Source organism: Eumetopias jubatus, unplaced genomic scaffold (genome assembly GCF_037043125.1).
Source record: "Eumetopias jubatus isolate StellerSeaLion01/CBP00866 unplaced genomic scaffold, mEumJub1_p1.0 scaffold_8, whole genome shotgun sequence".
Taxonomy (NCBI): Eukaryota; Metazoa; Chordata; class Mammalia; order Carnivora; family Otariidae; genus Eumetopias; species Eumetopias jubatus.
Window position 1 is genome coordinate 84,646,263 of NW_028274814.1, and position 18,983 is coordinate 84,665,245.

An 18,983-nucleotide genomic window follows, 5' to 3' on the forward strand; every position below is an offset into this window, starting at 1 on the left:
CTCAACTACGCCCCGCCCCGCCCCGTGTCCGCGGAGGGAGGAGTCCGATTAATGGAACAGCCCGGGGCTATAACAGCTGATTTCCGAGAACCCTTGCGGAAGGAGAGAAACCGAGACTGGCCGTGGACGCTGCAGGCTCTAAGAGCTCCATGAGAGGTGGGACCGGAATTTCGACACTTCGGGATAGGAAGGGACGAGCTGTAGTCATAAATATTTATTGATGGTACCTTGCTAAGAACTTGAGGTTCATTGTATCGTTTTTAATTGCCACAAAACCCATGCAGATGAAAATGATTATCACTACTTTAGAGGTTTTAAGAAACTGAGCTTGGAGTAAAAGTGATTACTGGTCAGTGATCACTGAGGCTCTTACAAGTGGAGCCTGGATTCAAATCTAAATCCTCGGGCTCCAAACCCCAAACTTTAAAATTCCTGCATTTTACAGCACTTCCTTCCTCCTTGATAACAAACCAGAGATTGGGATTTTGAACATACACATATTACCGCTTGTCAAAATATTAGATTTATTGATTCTGTGATCACCACCTTTTATATCCCAAGACTGCCATTCCCAGGATCTAAGTCATAGCCATTATATATGCCCTGAACTAATCAGGGAGGTGAACTAACACCAAAGGGCCATGGTAGTTGTTTCTTCCACGTCACTCACATCTTAGGTGCCCCCCCAGTCCTCCATGCTGATCTCTGGCAGAGCGGTGTTTGCCTCTTTCCCATAGTAATACTGGATCAACTGTTCAATACCAGCCTTCACCGCAGGTTTAAGTGCAGCGCTGATTACTAGTCCTGTGGGTCCCCCAGACAATCCTGCCATGGTCATCAGAAGGTCATAACCCATATCTATGACCCCATCTTGGCCTCGTTCCTTGGCCTTGTCTGAACAGTTCAGAGCAAAATAATACAAAGCTGTGCCGAGATTGTAGTAGGTTCCCACTCCTGGAAACAACCTGACTATATTGTGCACACCGTGCTCCTGCTCCGGCTCACAGTCATTGGTAGGGAGGGAGCGTCGGGTCCTTTCTGGGCCTGGTTGCTCCCTGGCCAACAGCTGTAGAGCAGAGGCCAGGGCATCCACTGAAGCGACCCTCCCTGTGCTTCTGCTTTTCTGGAGCTCTTGAAGATGTTGGATGAGTTTCTGGGTAGCTTTTACACCCCCCTGGTGGTACAGTTGAAGTTGCAGGGCCCAGACATCAGCCTGGCAACCAGCTTTCTCCAGGGCTATCACCAGTGGCAAGGCTACCAGGAACTTGGGTAGAGGAGCCATGTGGATGAAGCCAGGCAGGGACTTTGGGAGCAGAATCTGGCAGGACAAGGGGTCTGAGGAAGGTGGCCAGGATCTCAAGGATGAGGGAATATTTGTCTGGTTTCCATATGAAATGACATCCACAGGGTGCAGCAGGAGGTAGCAAAAAAGCAGCTCAACTTGTATCGTGATGAATCTGAGGTCACACATGTCTGAAACAGAATACACTGGAGAGGGGACAAACCAGAAACATAACAAACCATTTCCTTAAGGGCTGTGGTCTGAAAGGAGCCCATGACTCAGGGCACACCTCCATCTATCATCTCCAAACTTCTGTTATTTTTAGGTAAAGGCCCAAGAATCAGGAAATGCAGCCCAATTGTTCCCACTTGGCCTTCCCCATCTTCAAGTCACCAGAGACCTCCTCTGCTTGATTTCCACCCATTTATACGGGGCCCCAAATTACCATAAAGTTCATGTGAGGAGCAAGACTGTCTTGATAGGTTTGGTTGCTCAATCCAGTTCTGCCCACTTCTCTGCCCCATGAAGAAAGGAGATATTTGCTTTCCCCCATAATCAGTAAGAGATGCAATCTCTGCAAATATTTGTCCGTTTGTATTGGCTGCCCAAACCTTGTCCCCTTGTCACACATTGACCTCAACACCTAAGACTCTGTTCTTTGGCATTTCTGACACGTCCCTGTCACTTTTCCACTCTAGCTCATGCTATGAGCTGGGAGACCCAGAGTCAGGAGAGATTAGATATCTATGATTCTCTCTTATTGTATTTCTTTTCAGTTTAAGAATTAAATTAGTGAGCTACAGCATCTAGTTGGGGGATTTAGTACAGGGTGGATGAATGAGAAAAAGGTTAAATTACCTCTCATGCTTAATTACATGCACGGTATATAATAACTGAAAGAAAAGGAAAAAAAAGCAAAATGGAATAATAACTAGGGGCCGGGAAATACTAAGGGGAGAGGGTCAAGCCTAACACCAGTCACATGTGTGTTTTAGCACTGGCATGAAATAAAGTACAACTGTCCTGAGTGGTCTTACACGTTTCTTTCTTTTTTTTTTTTTAATATTTATTTGAGAGAGAGAGAACACAGGAACAGGGGAGAGGGAGAAGCAGACTCCCCGCTGAGCAAGGAGCCCAAAGTAGGACTTGATCCCAGGACCCTGGGATCACTACCTGAGCCAAAGGCAGACGCTTAACCGACTGAGCCACCCAGGCGCCCCTGGTCTTTTATGTTTCTAACTACTTACTATGTCCCATCCTTAAACATAGTGCTGAGAAAAGATCCTTGTTGCCTAGGTGGCATTGAATATCTGAAGTAAGCCTAGACAAATTCCTAAATGAACTTCTTAAAGCACTCCCAAATAACTGTGGAACTTTTGATAAATTATATTGTCATCATCCGTAGACACTGAGAGGTTCTTAACTTGGAGGGTGCTTCAGCTTTTTGCCTAATTCTTCCTCACACTCCCAACACGCATTCCTGCAGCTCTAGGGGATATTGACAGCAACATCTTTGAACTGTGCCACCAGCAACATGGCAGATAGCTGGTAGATCAATCACACCAATGTGTGTATTAGCCACCAGCAATACATTCCTCAGGGTAAATAGCTGAGTGGTAGGTTCATCCAAGCTTCCCCGCAGGCCCTCCCAGATCCCTCAGAGTGACCTTAGTATTGCCAATGCTTTCCTCCTCATTGTGTTCTCCTCTCATGGAGAAGAGTTTCAGTGATGTCCTTTCCTCCCATCCTAACAAGCTGAAGCTGAGAATGTGGGCCTCAGTTGGGCAACCAGCCTTCTCCAGGGCCACCCCCAGAGCCAAGTTGGATAGGTAGTCAGGCAGAGGGGCTAAGGAGGAGGCAGTGTGCAAGAGATCTGGGCAGGTCTTGGGATCTGGGAGAGGGAGCTGGCTGGAGAGTGTGTTCAGAGGATGGCCAGTTTTTGTGAAAGATGGCTGGAAGTTCAGGGCCCCTTTCTGGCATTTCTTGGAAAGACAGCCAATGGGAACAGCAAAACACAGCAAAGGCGCACCTGGCTGGCCCAGTCGGTAGAGCATGAGACTCTTGATCTCGGGGTTTTAAGTTCAAGCCCTATGTTAGCTGTAGATATTACTTAAAAAAATAAAATCTAAAAAAACAAAAAGACACAGCAAAGGAGCAGCACAGCCTAGATCATGGTGGGTCAGCAGGAACAGCTCACAGGAAACAGGAAAGAAGTAGTGGTTGGGGTGGGAAGTGGGGAAAGCCTTGGGCCAAAGAGACACCAAGACTAGTCAAATCTAGGAAGTGGTTCTACCCTTGGAAACTTCAGGTAGCCTGGACATAGCTTCACCCCCACCCTTACAAGCTGTGGGCAGTTCTCACCTGCTCCAGAAGGAAACAAGCCAGAGGAACAAGATGGTCCACACACGTCCCTTCCTCGGTGCTTCTCTAATCTGAATGACAGCTTCCTAGGGCTCACCTTCTCTACACCCCAGCAAAAAAAAGTTGGCCCTTCTGAAAACAGTGAAGGACATAATATTCACAAATATTTATCCACCTCTTCCTGGCTCAGGCTTCTCCCCCTCACCTTTGCCCCATGCTGACAAAAGGGCCATTGCCCTTTGTGGCTACCGTTTTTCCTGCCTCATATCCCTATCACCCTAAGGATTTCTCTAGATCTAAACCTAGATCAGGAAAAATTCCTCAGTCTCTTCTGGGGAAGCGGGGAGGCAAAAGGCAGGGATGCCAATGATTTCTGGGCAGGAGACCCTGAAACAGTTCTTATTCAATGGACTTACCAGGAAGAAAAATGAGAAAATAGACCCTACTGGCAAGTCAGATCAAATCAGAGCAACTTTTGTTTTTATCTTGTTATACCAGCGCAATACCCTAATTAAACACATTTATTACCCTGAAAGTACCTCTTTCTAAGCCTGTATCAGTGTAGGAATTGATCTTCATTTCTTATTTCTAGGGGTCTAGATGAGAAACTGTAGTCTGGAAAATAGAGAATGATGGCATATGGTGCCTCCTAAAAACTGGTACAGAAATCCCATCATTTTGCCATACAGGTTCCACGCTGGTGCTATAACCTATCTCTGGCAGACGGCCAAAGGCATTAGGCTAATGAACAAATCCCAGATTCCTTCTATCTTACTCACTCCTCTCAGTCCCAGGAGGGGCCCTAAGGAGCAAAAAGAAATCGGGGGGGAAAGTTTTCTAGAACAAGAGGAGTAAGTCTTCAGGGAGCTACTGGGACACAATCCTAAAATTGAGAGAGGGAAGAATTGGATCTAGATGCATCCAACACTGCTGCCTGAAATTCCTGGACTCTAAAACCACAGAGCACCTCAAGGCTCTGCTCCTTTTGTACAGCTCAGGGAAGTTTTTGGACCCTGTTAGATTTTCCCATATCTGACTTGAGTTGGCCATCAATAACTGGGCCTATCCTCACATCCAGTTTGTTGGCATCAGCATCACCATCCCCCTCCATGTGAAAATGGCTTTTGGTTGAAATTCCTCCAATTTCCAACACTAGTGCCTTGGGAGTGACAGGGGAGAGACAAAAGAATTGTAAACATGGTAGGGGGAGGAAAAGTGGTGATGAGTTTGTCTCCAGGACCAAGGAGAAAAATGATAGAAGGATGATGGCAAAAGCAGATTCCTTTTACTCTTTAAAAAAAAAAAAGATTTTATTTGTTTGAGAGAGCGAGCGAGAGAGAGCACAAGCAGGGGGAGTGGCAGAGGGAGAGGGAGAAGCAGGCTCCCCCGCTGAGCTGGGAGCCCGAAGTGGGGCTCGATCCCAGGACCCTGGAATCATGACCTGAGCCGAAGGCAGACTTTTTTTTTTTTTTTAAAGACTTTATTTATTCATTCATGAGAGACAGAGGGATAGAGAGAGAGAGAAGCAGAGGGAGAAGCAGGCTCCCAAGGAGCAGGGAGCCCGATGCGGGACTCGATCCCAGGACCCTGGGATCATGACCTGAGCCGAAGGCAGACGCTTAACCATCTGAGCCACCCAGGCGCCCAGGCTTTTTTTTTAAGATTTTATTTGAGAGAGTGAGAGAGAGAGAGAGAACACACACAGGGGGAGCAGCAGGCAGAGGGAGATGGAGAAGCAGGCTCCCTGCTGAGCAGGGACTCTGGTATCATGACCGGAGCCGAAGGCAGACACCCAACCGACTGAGCCACCCAGGCGTCCCAGTAGTTTATTTTGTAGAGTAATTTTAGGTTTATAGGAAAATTGAGCATTAAATACTGTCCCCAAATATTAAAATATTTCCAGTATTAACATCTTAATTAGTGTGGTACATTTGCTACAATTTATTATATTAAAACTATTTGTTATGTATTATTATTACCTCAGCCCCTAGTTTACATTAGGGTTTAATTCTTTGCATTCTATACTTCTATGGTTTTAGGAAACACATAATGTCATACATCTACTTTTATGGTACCATACAGAGTACTTTTCACTGCCCTAAAAATCTTGGGTGCTGTTTTAGCTACCATTCCCTATCAGCCTGGTCTCCTCTGAAATAGGAGGCATCAAAGTTAACTCCATCAGCCCCCTAGAGCATAGTGGCTGGTACATACGTACTCAACAGACAGCAGTCCTGCTCTTCTCCCATAGGGACACCAGGGCTCCTCTCCTTCTGCTGGCTTACAGCAGGCCCCCAGGGCTTGGGCTTAGCACTCCTCATCAGGCCCTTGCTCTCCAGAGACCTCAGATTCCAGCTTTGGCTGAAGCTTTCCTCTGAGCGACTTAAAGAATCATCTAACTTGGGGTGCCTGACTGGCTCAGTTGGTAGAGCACGTGACTCTTGATCTCGAGGTTGTATAAGTTCAAGGCCCATGTTGGGTGTAGAGTTACTTAAAAGTAAAATCTCAAAAAAAAAAAAAAAAAGAATCCTCTTTCTTGGGCTTCAGCTTGTTTGGATTCCACAGGAAGCTTTCCTATGGCATCAAAGAAGTTGAAAATAGCAGCAAAGTGAAAGAACCAGCCTCTAGATCAGCACGTTGTTAGTATTAACAGCTACTTTGTGCTTAATACTGCACCGGTGTAGGTCTGCAAGTGCTGGGACCCTTATTAATATTGCTTTATTCACCTCCCTATGCCTAGTCTTTAGTAATCACTCCCAATTAACACCCAAAGCCCAGAATGGCGACCATACAGGAGGCACTGAAAACATGTATTAATTGGATATAGTAACAAATGCACCTTTGGGACCTAAAGGTGAGTAAGACAATTCTTTCAAGGAGCTCACAGTCTAATGGGAAAAGGAACAAACCAGATGAAACACTGTAAGATTGGCAATTTATCAGGGGAATGAACAAATCCCAGCTAGAAAAGTGATTGCTTGTGGTTTGAGGTTCCAAGAGTGACAAAGACTGCGTCACAAAGACTGCGTCACAAAAGCAAGCCTATCTGAGCTGATGAGATAGGAGTTGGATAGAGCCCACCAGCACAGGGGCTGTCATAATCGACAGTTTGGTGGCAGGAAAAGGCCTGCTCTGTGAGGGTGATTCAAAATAGTCTGAGGGGCTGGGGCACATGGCTGGCTCCGTCAGTAGAGAATTCAGCTCTTAATTTCAGGGTTGTAAGTTTGATCCTCACATTGGTGTACGGATTACTTAAAATAATAATAATAAAATCTTAAAAAAAAAAAAAGTTGGGGGAGGGCAACAGTGTAAAATAAGGCAGTTGAAGCTGCAAAGACTTGCCGAGATGAGGCGTGCTATTCTGGATCCAGACTCTGTCCCGAAAGAGATGAGAGACCATCAGGCGCCTGGGTGGCTCAGTTGGTTAAGTGACTGCCTTTGGCTCAGGTCATGACCTTGGAGTCCCGGGATCGAGTCCCACATTGGGCTCCCTGCTCAGCAGGGAGTCTGCTTCTCCCTCTGACTCTCCTCCCTTTCATGCTGTCTCTCATTCTCTCTCTCTCAAATAAATAAAATCTTTAAAAAAGAAATGGGAGACCATCAAATGCTCTTGAGCAGGACAATGACATGATCAGAACCACATTTTAAAAGGGATTCTGCAGGTAGAATGGAACAAGAATGAAAGGGAAGAGGAGACTGGGACGAGGAATCTTAGAGGGTCAGATACTGTAGGAGTCAAGGTCAGAAATGAGGAGCAGTGTACTCCGGGGGTAGAACCAATGTAAGATGTGATTCTCTTAAGCTCCTTTGTAAAGCCTTTTTTTTTTTTTTTTTTAAGATTTTATTTATTTATTTGACAGATAGACACAGCGAGAGAGGGAACACAAGCAGGGGGAGTGGGAGAGGGAGAAGCAGGCTTTCCGCTGAGCAAGAAGCCCAATGAGGGGCTCGATCCCAGGACCCTGGGATCATGACCTGAGCTGAAGGCAGACGCTTAACGACTGAGCCACCCAGGTGCCCCAGTGTATTGAATAAGTCCACTGTTGGGACTTACTGCTCAGAAAAAAAGATTGCTTTCAAAATATTACTGCTCATTGACAATGCACCTGGTCACCCAAGAGCTCTGATGGAGATGTTCAATGAGATTAATGTGGTTTTTATGCCTGCTAACACAACATAACTCTGCAGCCCATGGATCAAGGAGTGATTTTGGCTTTCAAGTCTTATTATTTGAGAAATATATTTTGTAGGGCTCCCATAGATAGTGATTCCTCTGATGGATCTGAGCCAAGTAAATTGAAAATCTTTTGGAATGGAATCACCATGCTAGATGCCATCAAGAACATTCTTGGGGCACCTGGGTGGCTCAGTTGGTTAAGTGTCTGCCCTCAGCTCTGGTCATGATCCCAGGGTGCTGGGATTGAGCCCCACATCGGGCTCCCTGCTCAGTGGAGAGCATGCTTCTCCCTCTCAACTGCTCCTCCTGCTTGTGTGCTCTCGCTCTATCAAATAAACAAAATCTTAAAAAAAAAAATAAACCTTAAAGAGAACATTCGTGATTCAGGGCACTTGGGTAGCTCAGTTGGTTGAGTGTCCGACTCTTGATTTTGGCTCAGGTCCTGATCTCAGGGTCGTGAGACTCCAGGCCCACGTGGAGCCCGGCATCGGGCTCTGGGCTTGGCACGGAATCTTTTTCCCCCTCTCCCTCCGCTTGCACTCTCTCTCCCTCAAATACGTAAATCTTAAAAAAAGAAAAGAATATTCATGATTATGGGAAGAGGGTAAAATATCAACATAAATAGGAGCTTGGGAGAAGTTGACTCCAACTCTCAAGTACGACTTTGAGGGGTTCAAGACTTCAATGAAGGAAGTCACTGCAGATGTGGTGGAAATAGCAAGAGAACTAGAATAAGAAGCGGAGCCTGAAGATGAGTTGTTGCAATCTCATGATAAAACTTTCCTGGATGAGTAGTTGCTTCTTATGGATGAGCAAAGAAGGTGGTTTCTTGAGATGGAATTGACTCCCGGTAAAGATGCTGTGAAGATTATTGAAATGACAGCAAAGAAGTTAGAATACTACATAAACTTAGTTGATAAAGCAGTAGCAGGGTTTGAGAGGATTGACTCCAATTGTGAAAGAAGTTCTACTGTGGGTAAAATACTACTGAGCAGCATCACATGCTACGGAGAAATCATTCATGAAAGGAAGAGTCAATCAATGCACCAAACTTGTGTTATTTTAAGAAATTGCCACAATGGGGGTGCCTGGGTGGCTCAGTCGGTTGGGCGTCTGACTCTTGGTTTGGGCTCAGGACATGATCCCGGGGTCCTGGGATTGAGCCCCACATCGGGCTCCCTGCTCAGCCGGGAGTCTACTTCTCCCTCTGCCCCTCCCCCAACTCATGCTAGCTCTATCTAATAAATAAATAAAATCTTTTTCTTAAAAATTCAAAACTATGGGATAAATAAATGGAAAAGGACAGCAATACCTCTGTACCCAAGTAAATGGTCTACACTTGATAAGAGAAACTGGTAGAAGAAATTGGGGCTGAAAGTTTCAAAGATGGCTGACAGGTCAGGGCCCCTTTCCAGGCATTTCTTGGAAAGACAGCCAATGGGGACAGCAAGACACAGCAGAGGAACAGGCACAGCCCTGCTGAAAAGCAGCAGTGCTCAGGCTGGCAAGTGGGGAAAGGCTGGGCATAAAGATCTACCAAGACCGCTCTGAGCTGGGAAGGGTCTCAGGCCTTGGAAACTTCAATTGCCCCGGAGAGAGCTTCACCTCTACCTTTAGGGGCTGTGGGAGGGAAAAAAACACCAAGTTGGAGGAACAAGAGAGTCCAAATGCATCCTTTACCTAGGGTTCTCCCTGATCTGAATGCTTATTTCCTGAATCTTTCCTTCACCCTACCTTAGCCAGAAACACAGGGAGCCAGAAAGCTGCCGGTTTCCAAGAATTGGGAAGGACATGACATTTGTCATCTTTATCCATCTCTTTCTTGCCCGGACTTTATCCTCCACTCTGCCCCAAGGTGGCGAACTGGCTTTTGCTCCTTTGTGGCTCCAGCTTCTTCCTGCCGCGTACACTTGTCACCCCGAAGATTTATCCTAGACAAAGGATCGGGAGGTGAGAATGTTTTCGTGTCTTCTGTAGGGAAGGCAGGAGAAAAGGGACAGGAGATGGTTTCTTTTAACCCGAAGAGGTCAAAGTTCTTCTTCCGAGAACATAGCAAGTGGAAGGCTGGGGTCCTTAGACAGACTGGCATGTCATATCAACGTTGGCAACTTTCAATTTAATTAGACACGTTTAATACCAAACACATTCATCATCTAGCAAGTACTGCATCCCAACCCTACCTCAACTGCAGGAATTAGGTTCAAAAGGTGTCTAGGGGTTGATCACAGGAAAGAAACAAGGCTGGGAGCTTCTGGTGTCTTTTAAAAATGGTACAACACCCCCATCCGTCATGTCACAAAGCTCCTCATCTGGTGCTGTGACCCACCTCTAGCAGAAAGCCAAAAGGGGTCCAAGGTGCCTTCTATCTGTTGCTCACTTCTCCCATTTGATAAAGGGCGCTACTAACCCATGGATCCTAGAAGAGGAGAAGTAAGTCCCCAGAGAGCTACTGAGGCATTCTGCTAAAACTGGGAGAAGCAAGGAGTGACTGCAGAGAAATCCAACAGCTGTTGCCTTTTATTTATTTATTTGACAGAGAGAGACACAGCAAAAGAGGGAACACAAGCAGAGGGAGTGGGAGAGGGAGAAGCAGGCTTCCCGCGGAGCAGGGAGCCCGATGCGGGGCTCGATCCCAGGACCCTGGGATCATGACCCGAGCCGAAGGCAGACTCTTAACGACTGAGCCTGACACTGCCCCTCCCTGAACTTCCTGAACCGCAGATCCACGGGGAAGCCCAGGACTCTACTGCTTCTGTCTGGTAAGAGGAGTCTCTGGGTCCCGTGTGACCCTCTGAACTCTGACTTAAATTCCCCACCTAAAAATCGTCTACCCCTTCCCCGAAGCTTCTAGGTCTTCAGTCGCTCTCATCTTCATCCTCAATCTGGAACCGTTTCTTCTTTTGGATTTCTGGAGCTCTCAACTCTGGGGCTAGGGGAATGACAGGGGTGAGAAGAGAGAGTATCTAAATATGTTAAGGGGGAAGTGGAGGAGTGGCGTTGATCTTCAGGACTGAGAAGAGTGCCAGAAGTCAGAAGAAAAAGCAGACCCCCGTCCGACTCCCTACCTTTGCTCCTGCCCTCGTCTTCATCCTGTTCCTCATCACTGTCTAGCAGTTGTCGCTTCCTGGGTGCCATTTTCAGCTGTTCTTTCTTGCCAGCAGCCCCTTCCCCTGAAATGACCATAAGAGGCATGGAATTAGGGAGCTGGGCCCTCATATTCTCAAAATACCCTATCAGCCCTCTCGATCAACATGGCTGGCCCATAGTAAGTACCCAAGAGGTAAGTGGTCTGACCCCCTGGGGACACCAGGCCGGCTTTCTTTTTTCGGGCTAGCAGGAGGGCCCTTAGGGCCTGTGTACGGTGCTCCTTTTGGTGCTCCTCTTCAGAGCCTTGCTCTCTGGGGACTTTAGGTTCTGGTTCTGGCTGAAGTTCTTCCTCCTCCTCTGGCTGACTCAAAGAAGCCGCTACCTTCCGGAGCTGGGTAGGACTCAGCTTAGCTGGAATTCTCCAGAAGGTTTCCTACAGAAGCAAAGAAGTTGAAAATGGGAGTAACAGGAAAGGAGCAGACTCTAGTTCACCAGATCTTGATGTTATTCATTGAATAAATATGATCCCACATTGGTGAAGATCCACAAAGGTTGTAAATTCTTTTTTTTTAACTTTTTTTTTTTTAAAGATTTTGTTTATTTATTTGAGAGAGAGAGAATGAGAGACAGAGAGCACGAGACGGAAGATGGTCAGAGGGAGAAGCAGACTGCCTGCCGAGCAGGGAGCCCGATGTGGGACTCGATCCTGGGACTCCAGGATCATGACCTGAGCCGAAGGCAGTCGCTTAACCAACTGAGCCACCCAGGCGCCCAAGGCTGTAAATTCTTATTGCTTATTTATCCAATATATGCACAGTGCCTGATACATCCAAAGGTTCCCAGGAAATTCAGTTGGTTTTTTTTTTTTTTAAAGATTTTATTTATTCATTTGACAGAGGAAGACACAGCGAGAGAGGGAACACAAGCAGGGGGAGTGGGAGAGGGAGAAGCAGGCTTCCCGTCGAGCAGAAAGCCCGATGTGGGGCTTGATCCCAGGACCCTGGGATCATGACCCGAGCCGAAGGCAGACACTTAACAACTGAGCCACCCAGGCACCCCGGAAATTCAGTTGTTAATTAAATAAATCAATGAATGGATATCAGGGATCTAAAGGTGAATCAGATAAGATCCCTGCTTTCAAGAAACCCACAATCTAGTGGAAGAAAGAACCAACATACTGTAACATCACAGGATTGGGGCTACATCGAGGGAATGAGCAAATCTCAGCTACCAAAGTTACTACTTTCACTTCAGAGGTTGAAGGAGTGATAGGGACACTTCTCTGAGGAGGGGACAACTGAACTGACTCTTGAAGGCTGAGTGGAGGTTCATCAGGAAGATGGGTGACAGGTGAGTGTCACCTTGTATGTGCGGTCGGAGCCATCCAGTGGAGGGACTGGCACGATCAGCTGTCTGGAGGTATGGAAAGTCGTCCAGGATGACGATGGTGAAAGGGAGGTGTGTGGGTGGCGTGGCCGTGAGGCTGTAAAGGCTGGCCAAGGCCAGGCATGCCACTCAGAGGCTGTGGACTCTGTCCCACCAACAGTGGGGAACCACCCAGTGCTGTGGACAGGGGAGTGATATACTCAAAACCCTACTTTAGAAAGATAACTTGGGGGGCAGCACGGAAGGTGGGGTAGGGGATGGGGAGACCAGAGAACATGAACAGGGTGGGTGCTGTAGGAGCCTCCGTCAGAGGTGACCAGAAAGGAAGTCAGAGATGGCAACTGCAATGAGGAGGAAGACATGTACTGTAAAGTAGCAGCAACACACCGCCGTGGCTGAAAGTGGAACCGGGGTATTTACCTGCCCAGAGGCAGGAGGCCGAACCCCAAGCTTGCGCAATAGCTGTTGAAACTGCTCATTTTCCATCGCTTCTTCATTTTCTTCCGTCAGCGGCACCAAAGGCACTGCCTGGGAGCAGCCTAGGACAGGGTCAATGGTCATGTGGTGAAGACCAGAAGCCAGAACTGGTGGTCCACCCCATGGCCAGCACCCCACGGGCACGTGTCCAGCAGCCTCTGCTACCGCAGCCCTGGAAACCGCCATTTATCCGCTCACCCTCCTCTTCTCGATTGTCCGCTGCTCGAATCAGACAGCTCTGGAGCCACAGAAGGGGAGCAGAGAAGCCTATGGGAGGGAGGGAAACTTACCACGGGCTCCTATTGCCAACCCCTCCACCTGCGACATCTCTCCCGACCCAAGTCCTCACCTTCCTGGGACAAGCTTTGCCCAAGGGTCTCAGTTGAAAGGCCTGAGCTACCCTCGGCTTGTTCTGCTTCTGAAGCCTCCTCCTCCTTCCCGTCCTCCTTGCCACTCTCTGCCTCTGGCCCGTTTTCTCCTTCTTCCAGATCTTCCTGGCAAAAATTTCTCCGGAACTCCTCTCCGTTAGGCTAAAATTCAGTGGGGTGGGAAATGAAAAAAGGGGACAAGATGAGGAACAGCGTGGAGTCCTCTGGTTCCTGACACCACCCCTGGAAACTGGGGGGACCTAGCCAGAAAGAGCCTAAGGCAGGAAAACCATCCAGGTGAGCTACCTGTGAGGAGCGCTTCGGGGGTGGGGTGGAGGGCAGCCTGCAGAGCCAGTGAAAGACTGTTACCAAGCCTGAGGGTGTCAACTTCTTGCGGCGTTTCTTATACAGCTCCCGCCGCTCAGCCACCAGTCCCAGAGCCAGCAGCTTCTCCACTATTCGGGCCCGTGAGCGTTTGGCCGTGATATTCTTCATGATATGGCCCAGCACGTCTACAAAGAGGGCAAGTGTAAATACGAGAGCAACAGGGGGGAAGGGAATAGTGAAGGAGAGCAGAGGCCTCTAGAAAGAGGCTAATTCAATTCACTCACAAATGACACCACAAATATAATAAAGGGAAGGAAGGGATGGGATAAGCCTTCCTCGGAAACAGGAGGCAGGGGCAAGACACGCCCAGCTTGGCTCTCATCTCAGCGGCTCGGAAGCCCCGCCATCACTTACCATCTGAGTCCCGGAACTCCTCAAACAGCCGCTGCAGCTCTAGCTCCTGATCTTCCGTCCACAGTACAATATGGGTTCCTTTCCTGCTTAAGGACGCGTCAGTGGAAGAGGGGGCCCAGGGAGCAAATGGAGGACTCCCTATCTCAATGCCCTCCAGAGCATGTGCCTCTTACCTTTGGAAGTCCTTGACGCTGTCAGCCAGGCCCAGCCGTACCAGATGGTGGATGACCTGCTTGCGTGTTCGAGGGGTTTTCAGGCGGGCCAAGATCATGTCCACCACATCCTGACCTAAGGGGGAGGGGGAGTGAGGCAGTAAAGGGGGTCCTGGAGCTCAGGCTGCCCACTTCAGAAATCTTCAGATCTCAAGGGCTCATATACCTTCCACATCCCTATGGGCAAGGTACAATTCCTGAAGCTGGGCCTCCTCCTCTGGGCTCCACATAGGGGGTTTGCGACTGGAGGACCTAAATGGGGAAAGGAGAAAGGGAGCACGTAGGATGTTGGCCCCAAGAGAGGAGACCAAAGGCCCTCTCTGGTCAGCTCTAAAAGGAACAAGAAGGGCAACGCAGGTAACTCAGACGAGCCAGCTAGCGGAGGCCTAAGGTGTGCTTCCTTTCCCTCATTCTCCTTCCACTTACGACTGCAAAAGTCAAACGAAGAAACTTTCTGGGTTGGGCCTTTGGAAGTTGACACAGCAAGGGCTGAGCGGATTATGGGAAAAGGAGAAGGGCTGAGCTACAGGGAAAGAGGGCAACCATTTCCATGAATCCTCATTTTCCCAGCACATTTTGGGATGGGGCACATACGGACTCTAAGGGGCCACCCCACTGCCAACTGACCGCCCCCCACGAAGGCAGGTGAAGGAAGGAAACCGGAGTAGACAGGAGACTTAGGATCCAGTCCCACTACCTCTCTCGGGTGATCTCAGGGAAAACATTTCACCTTGGGGGCTTGTTTTCTTACCTATGAAAGGGAAAGAAAGACTAGCTGATCTGCAAGCTCCTCCAGCTTTGACACTGACTGTGTCACCCACTACTGCCCATCCGTCCCCATCTTCAAGCTCACCCGCCGTCCAGAGAGCCATAGCCCTCGGCCATCTCTCGAACCACAGCTGTGTTCTTCCAAAACAGCAGCTCCACAAAGGCTTTCTGGTTGACTGCAGCCAACGCAAAGAACTTGCCCAGGATGTACTTGGCGAAAGTCACGAGCTCCTGCAGGCGAGGGAGGCTGCTGTGCGACCTCTGGCCTAAATGTACACATCAACCAGGCCCTCTAGGTACTTTCTGCCTGTTTCCGGCTGCCCCTCCTCACTCAGACTCTCCTAGCTGCCCCGAGCTCCCTCAACCTGCCTGCCTGCTTCCTCACCGTTCTGTCACCTCTCAGCCCTCGGCACCGCTCAGCACCCTTTGTCTCCTGAACACTATCCTTTGTGACCCTAGGACTCGCTACGCCTCTCGATGCCCGCGGCTTGCTGTGTCCTCACTTTGTAGGCCCCGGCGGCCGGGTCGCTGAGCAGCCGGTTGAAGAGGCAGAAGAGTGAGAGCTGGAAAAGCAGGCCCTCCATCCTGAGGTCGTGGGCCAGGCGGTGCAGCAGCTTGACCACGCAGCGGTTGGTGTGGGCGCTGTTCTGTCCATAGCTCCGCAGCAGTAGCACGCAGGCTCGCACAACAGCTGAGCTTGCAAAACTGCGCCAGGACAGGAGGGAGCAAGGGTGTCAGCACATGGAGGACGCCGCTCACCCTCCCCGCTCTACAGTCTCCACCCTGGGCCCGACTGCGACTGCTCGGCCGCGCACCGTTTCAGGTAGTCCAGGAAATTAAATTCTTTCTCTGACACTTGGACCGCTTGCAACTCCTCCTCCTCCTCCTCCTCCTCCTCCTCCTCCTCTTCCTCTGGCCCCCGTTCCTCTGGCCCCTGCTGCCCTATAGAAAAAGTGAGGACTACTGAGTCTCTGCGAGGCTGGTTCTAGAGGAGAGCTGGAAGGAAGGGGGTGTGAAGGACACGGAGACTCACGGGGAAGCGGGGCGCAGAAGATCTGTTTCAGCAGCTGGATCTCTTCCTCTGCAGAAATGTCTTGAGGGCCAAACACGTCTCCTTCTGGCCACACCTCCCTGAAGCACGGAGAGAAAAAAGACCTTAGCCAGGGGGAATCTGAGTTATAATTTGAGGTGGGCAAAGGAGTTTGGACTCATCTCTCATCTGTCAGCCAGGAAGAGAATGCAAACCGTTACCTCAAAGATGAAACAAAGACTCTAGGGAAATCCTCCCTCATCAGCCACACTGCACACCGCAGGAACAAAATGCAAACAATCGAAGTGTCTCACACTTGGTTGAACAAAGGTACGTTTCACATTGCCATTAACAATTATGGCACTATATCTCATGAGACACGATGCTCATGATACACTGAGAAGTAAAAAAGATACTATAAAACAGGATTTACAATATTTCATTGTTGTAAAAAAAAGTTGTGTATGTCTATACATAACACGGAGGGAAAAAAGAAAGATGACTCATCAAAATGTTAAAGATGATTGATTACCTTTAGCCGGTAGAATTATTTGTATTTTTTCCCCCAATTAACGGTGCTTTCTGATAGTTCTCAAAAATAAAAGAAAAACGAACAACCCAACCCCCAATATGCCAATCGAAACCTGCCCAGGACTCAGTGCTCAGTACAGAGCCCCTGTGCTTCTCATGGGACTTCTCTCTTTGGAAGACAAAGAAACCTGGACCACCAGGGAAAACCTCCCTCTGCCCCCAAAAGCCCAGGAGCTGGATCCAGGAGGACGGCGATGCGGGGGCGGGGGGGGGGGGTGCCGCAGGGCTCTTACCGGGCAGACCTAAGAAGGGCCAGGGCCTGTGGGCCCTGGCCAGCCAGAAGACAGTCTTGGATCCGCACCACGGCTTCTGCCCGCTGCTCTTCCACAGACACCTCTGAAGCCGCATCAAAGGGAACCACGGAGTCCAAACTGAGCTCTGGACCCTAGAGTGGGATTAAGGCTATGGGAACAGAGGAGGGAAACCCAGACAGCCCACCAGCGCACTACCCACGGGAAAGGGAGGGCGTCTGCAGCTACCTACCTGGGCACAGCACTGTAGCTGCTCGGCCAGGGATGGCCACACAGCCTCTAGTGCCCCTGCACCAGAGGGGACATCACCAGAAGCAACAGGCCGATCTAGGACCTTCTTTTTCTTCTTTCTCTTCTTTCGTTTGTTCTTTGGAGAAAGAACTGTTGTTAGGGTGGCTGGAAATCTAAGAGGACATTTTCCCATCAACACCTCCATTCATTCATTAGAGGCCTGAATTAATTAATTTGACAGTCACAGAGTGACCACTGTGTGCTATTCATAAACAATAGGGAAGCAAGAGTGAGCGGTCTATTTCCCTGCCCTTGAGGAGCACACAGTCCAGTGGAGGGGACAGGTAACATATTACAGTATGGGGAAGAACGAGAATATGGCTGGGCATAAAATGCTATGGCAAAACACAGGAATAGTACTTGACTTATTTCTTGCGGTCAGGGATTTCCCCAAAGCAGTGATATCTTAAGCAAAAGTTTACAGAATGAACAGATTGGCTATGAGGATATGAAATTTGATATGAAAAGGCTTTGTAAAATGCAAAGCACTGTGTACACATAACCTGTATTTTTTTTCTCCTGAAAAGCTGGAAAATGAGTCAGCACCCTACCCCTGCTCCCCCACATCAAGGCTGTGAACCAGTTTGGGGCACAGGCAAATAGGATGGATTAGGAGGCCCTTGACGTTCACGCTCTATTCAAGAAACTCATAACACACCAAAGGTTAGCAGCATGAGCTTCGGAGCCCAACAGATCTGGATTTAAGTACTGACACTAGGCATGAGCAAGACCTCAAACAAGCTGCTTCACCACTGTGTGCACGGGTCCTAGCACTACCATGAGGATGACATGAAAACAAACTGAGGGTTGCTGGAGTGGAGGGGGTGGGAGGGATGGGGTGGCTGGGTGATGGACATTGGGAAGGTATGTACTATGGTGAGCGCTGTAAATTGTGTAAGACTGATGAATCACAGACCTGCACCCCTGAAACAAATAATACATTATATGTTAATAAAAAAAAAAAATTAAAAAAAAAAAAAGAGTCACATACTCCACCGACTGAGCCAGGCAGGTGCCCCTTGTCCAAGACTTTTTAGTTTTTTATTTCATTTCAGGCTTATATTACAATCCCATCTTTAGAGATCTGGGGACTGACATGAGCAGCTTGAGTTATCCTAACAATTACTAATATAGGATGAGATTCTAGACCTCCTGGCTTTTAACTTAGGGCTCCTTCCATCTCACTACAGTGCTTATGAAGTATAACCAGAAAGGATCACAACATAATTACTAACTCTAAAATTATGAATCCCCAGAGTTTATATGCTTTGCACCTAATCGGTGTTTCGTAAATGTTTCCTGAATGAATTAGGATATTTATGTTACACTGGAGATTAATTTAATGAAAGAAGGAAACTATAGTAGACTCACAACAGCAACACCAACAAACTCCTTGCCCTCCTTAGTTCAGAGTAGTTCTAACAGGTCAGCTCAAGCTGCAGAAATGTGAGGAGAGTTCCCTGTTTCCCACCTTTCCCTACGGCTCTTTCCACATCCCAGGGTTTACCTGCACCACCAGGTTCCCACGGCTCCGACAGAACCGCTCCAACATCTTGAGGAAGAGGTGGGTGGTTTCCACCAGGTCACGAAGGAAAGAGCGTGGCTGGCATCTCTCATCAAACTTTCGAAAGAGTGCCAGGAAGAGTTCTCGGTACTCCATCACATAGAAAATGTTGTCTAGGAATGAGGAAGAGAAAGGAATGGAAGGACTGGTCTGGAAACTTTGGGAAAGGGAGAGATGGATGAAGTTAGGGCTGGAAAGAGTGAGATTGTGGTCAAGAGATGGGAAAGGCCAGGATTAGAGACCAGGCCAGGGCCTCACTCTTGATGATGCGGCTGCTCTCCCTCACAGCCTCATCCGGGGACATGTCCATCTCATTCACTGTGGCCAACAGCTCCTGATAGGCCTTCAGGGCCAGGTGCATTCTGTGAGACAAGACAGAGAAAAAATGGAGGACAAA

General features: G+C 48.6%; 2 protein-coding genes, 1 long non-coding RNA gene and 1 pseudogene across 7 annotated transcripts in view; 1 reads left to right on the forward strand and 3 right to left on the reverse strand.

Annotated features, from left to right (window-relative positions):
• LOC114215034 (uncharacterized) lies at positions 1 to 17,832 on the forward strand. 2 transcript variants are annotated; one of them, XR_003610532.2, is made up of 7 exons: positions 1 to 156; positions 9,560 to 9,770; positions 10,357 to 13,435; positions 13,550 to 15,155; positions 15,319 to 15,682; positions 15,947 to 16,219; positions 17,550 to 17,832. It is a non-coding gene; the product is annotated as an uncharacterized LOC114215034 (long non-coding RNA). The 2 variants fall into 2 exon arrangements; XR_015768703.1 differs by having other exon boundaries at positions 9,676 to 9,770.
• Positions 360 to 9,750, reverse strand: APOF (apolipoprotein F). Its single transcript, XM_028110724.2, has 2 exons — positions 9,555 to 9,750; positions 360 to 1,488 (listed from the first exon to the last, which is right to left on the reverse strand). Exon 2 carries the CDS (start codon positions 1,469 to 1,471, stop codon positions 674 to 676), a length of 798 nt encoding a protein of 265 aa, XP_027966525.2. The 5' UTR covers positions 1,472 to 1,488; positions 9,555 to 9,750; the 3' UTR covers positions 360 to 673.
• Positions 2,405 to 9,493, reverse strand: LOC148163774 (apolipoprotein F-like; annotated as a pseudogene).
• TIMELESS (timeless circadian regulator) overlaps positions 10,316 to 18,983 on the reverse strand; it is a 25,768-nt gene continuing 17,100 nt past the window's right edge. For 2 of the 4 annotated variants that reach the window (XM_028110938.2, XM_028110937.2), the window contains exons 12-29: positions 18,845 to 18,948; positions 18,530 to 18,699; positions 16,964 to 17,098; positions 16,714 to 16,865; positions 15,893 to 15,990; positions 15,675 to 15,801; positions 15,363 to 15,564; positions 14,945 to 15,090; positions 14,258 to 14,343; positions 14,053 to 14,167; positions 13,880 to 13,962; positions 13,508 to 13,650; positions 13,120 to 13,300; positions 12,969 to 13,037; positions 12,714 to 12,832; positions 11,094 to 11,340; positions 10,886 to 10,990; positions 10,316 to 10,749 (exon numbers count right to left, since the gene is read on the reverse strand). In XM_028110938.2, the coding sequence (XP_027966739.1) occupies positions 10,676 to 10,749; positions 10,886 to 10,990; positions 11,094 to 11,340; positions 12,714 to 12,832; positions 12,969 to 13,037; positions 13,120 to 13,300; positions 13,508 to 13,650; positions 13,880 to 13,962; positions 14,053 to 14,167; positions 14,258 to 14,343; positions 14,945 to 15,090; positions 15,363 to 15,564; positions 15,675 to 15,801; positions 15,893 to 15,990; positions 16,714 to 16,865; positions 16,964 to 17,098; positions 18,530 to 18,699; positions 18,845 to 18,948 (2,356 nt within the window). In that variant the 3' untranslated portion in view covers positions 10,316 to 10,675. The remainder of the gene's footprint in view (positions 10,750 to 10,885; positions 10,991 to 11,093; positions 11,341 to 12,713; positions 12,833 to 12,968; positions 13,038 to 13,119; positions 13,301 to 13,507; positions 13,651 to 13,879; positions 13,963 to 14,052; positions 14,168 to 14,257; positions 14,344 to 14,944; positions 15,091 to 15,362; positions 15,565 to 15,674; positions 15,802 to 15,892; positions 15,991 to 16,713; positions 16,866 to 16,963; positions 17,099 to 18,529; positions 18,700 to 18,844; positions 18,949 to 18,983) is intronic. The other 2 variants (XM_088025237.1, XM_088025236.1) reach the window with 2 other exon arrangements.

What these genes read in the sequence shown, in the direction of transcription:
- APOF (XM_028110724.2), bottom strand. Translation starts at nt 1,471, where the DNA reads ATGTGTGACCTCAGATTCATCACGATACAAGTTGAGCTGCTTTTTTGC.